The following is a 2,483-nucleotide window of genomic DNA, read 5'->3' as shown; positions in this document are numbered from 1 at the left end:
TTGGGTTGTGGAAGAAACTTTGAAAGATCAGCACACTGCCAGCCCAGACTGTAGGACTCTCACAGCCAGATGGGGTGGCCAGGTACCCCAGCCCCAAAGATGCAAAGTTTCAAAATAATATAAAATTTAAAAAGTTTTGTACACAAGCTATTCAAGATTCTCCAGCACTGACTGATACAAAGCACAATGAGATGGCACTTTTAGATACAGCAGCTTCAGACCCAGAAAAGGGTGATGAGATGAGTTTCATATGGCTAAATCAGTGGTAAAAACATAATTCTCTTTTTTTCTTTCTTTCTTTTTTTTCAAGGAGGCAGGAGAGCAATTAAGTGGTCACCTCAAGATTAAGGGGCCCATGATCCATTCTGTGAACACTTGGAAGGGGGTAGAGATGGGAGAAAAATTTGGTCTCAGGGCTAAGGATATGGCCCAATGGTAGAGCATTTGAGGAACATGCAAGAGGCCCTGGGTTTAATCCCCAGCACTACAAAAACAAAAGGTCTCAGAGGTTTCCTCACCATCTTAATTTGGTCATTTCTGATGAAAAAAAAAAAAAAAAAAAAAAAAAAAAGTAAAAAATAAGAATAAAGTTGTCTAAAGATACCTTAAAGCTAAAAACAAAACAAAACCTGAATAGCACAGTTTTTGTTATTTGGCTAACTCCTCTTGGAATCACCTTTCTGGTTTGGCTGGTACTTTGCACAGAGCAATGAGGTTTCCCATAGTACAGTCTTTCCCTGGGCTCTGTTTGGCTTTCAGTAAGGCAGGCCCATTCCTCTTTTCCTTCTCTACAGAGAGGGCAATAGGGATTAGGCTGGAAAGTTACCTTCCAAAAGTGAGAAAGGAATTAGATTGCTGCTTCAGAGCTATGAAATTATTTGGAATGTTTTACAAATGGTTACTGTAACAACAAAAAAAGTAATTACAAAATGTGTACATCACAACATGCTTTTAAAGACACTTTGCCGTTGTGCTCACATTCCCTTAAATGTTGTTCCCAAAAGTGCTCAGCCTTTAGCCCAGCTGGAATCTCTGGGAAGAGGCAGAGACAGTTTGGTGAAAAAGACAAGGGGGTGGGGGTAGAGGGGTTGTTGAAAGGAGAAAGCAGCCTTCCAGTTAAAGATCAGCCCTCAGTTTCAAGGTCAGCTTCAGGCTGGCTGGCCTCAGGCGGAGTCAGGGTCAGAGGGAGGAGCAGCAGCAGGGCGGGACTGGGGAGCTCTACATCTCATTCAGGTCAAGCAGAGTCTGGTCCAGCATCCTTTGTGTACAGAGGTGCTCCTCTTTGGTGCATTTCAGCTTATCTTCCAAATCATCAATTGTCTTTTCCAGTTTGGCTACTGATCTCTCAGCAAACTCAGCACGGGTCTCTGCCTCCTTGAGTTTATCAGTAAGAATCTTTATTTCTTCCTCATATTTGTCTTCTTTTTGAGAGTACTTTTCTTCAGCAGCATTCAGACACTTCAGGTTCTGGTCCATCAGTCTGATCTGCTCATCCATCTCTCGGCAACGGGACTCTGCCAGCTCAGCTCGTTCCTCTGTGCGTTCCAAGTCTCCTTCAATAATCACTAATTTACGAGCCACCTCTTCATACTTCCTATCTGCTTCTTCTGCAATGTGCTTAGCTTCTTTGAGTTGGATTTCCTGGAGTTCCATCTTTTCTTCATCTTTTAGGGCCCGGTTTTCAATAACCTTCATACCTCTCTCACTCTCATCAGCAGCTTTTTCTGCTTCCTCCAGCTTTTGCAGGGCAGTAGCTAAACGCTCCTGAGCACGGTCCAGCTCCTCTTCAACTAGTTGGATCCTACGGTTCAAGGAGGCGACCTCAGCCTCAGCCTGTTCCCGGGCCCGCCTTTCTCCCTCAACTTCCGGTTGGAGGCGCTCAGCCCTCTCCTCAGCATCATCAGCTTGCTGCTGCAGAACCTGGATCTTGCGCTTCACCGCCTCGACGGTGGTGATTCCGTCCATGGTGCCCACCCAGCCGCTCCTCGATATCCGCCTTCTGCCTCCTCCGCTCGGCGTTGCAGCCGCTTCTCCGAGAATCTAATACTTTTCTATGATCTATGGTGCCAATGAAGGGAGTAAAATTCAGAAAGTAAATACTCTTAGAAAAGGAAATGACCTCCTTAGTAGATAAGTTGTGCACAAATATCAATAAGGAGGAATTTCAGGCAGATTGCAATTTAATAAATTTGTTGCTGGAGACATTATGAGTTTTAAAACTTGAGTAGTGAACAAATACTTTTAGTTGGATCAAGTAGTGAATATTGTCACATTTCCATCTCAGTGGTGGTTTAAATTCTCAAACTTATTATCAAAGACTCCTATAAATATTGAAGGAAGTTAGCATTGGTAGAAAAGAGTTTGCATAGAAAGTATATGTGGACTTCTTCTGGAAGCATACCTATTGAGTAAGGAGGATCATTCCCTATATATCAATGACCTTCAATTTTCCAACTTCCTTTCCTAAATAAGAACAAAGCAAC

The 2,483-nt window shown here is 43.3% G+C and overlaps 1 protein-coding gene across 2 annotated transcripts; it reads right to left on the bottom strand.

Annotated features, from left to right (window-relative positions):
* Positions 1 to 229: 229 nt before the first annotated feature.
* LOC124993462 (tropomyosin alpha-3 chain) lies at positions 230 to 2,007 on the bottom strand. Of its 2 annotated transcripts, XM_047565329.1 has the most exons (2): positions 1,834 to 1,901; positions 230 to 1,699 (listed from the first exon to the last, which is right to left on the bottom strand). In XM_047565329.1, exons 1-2 carry the CDS (start codon positions 1,899 to 1,901, stop codon positions 1,219 to 1,221), a joined length of 549 nt encoding a protein of 182 aa, XP_047421285.1. In that variant the 3' UTR covers positions 230 to 1,218. The 2 variants fall into 2 exon arrangements, with proteins under 2 accessions (XP_047421285.1, XP_047421284.1); XM_047565328.1 differs by having other exon boundaries at positions 230 to 2,007.
* Positions 2,008 to 2,483: the final 476 nt, after the last annotated feature.

This window comes from Sciurus carolinensis, chromosome 9 (assembly GCF_902686445.1).
Source record: "Sciurus carolinensis chromosome 9, mSciCar1.2, whole genome shotgun sequence".
Classification (NCBI taxonomy): Eukaryota; Metazoa; Chordata; class Mammalia; order Rodentia; family Sciuridae; genus Sciurus; species Sciurus carolinensis.
This window is presented reverse-complemented; position numbering and strand designations above follow the sequence as displayed.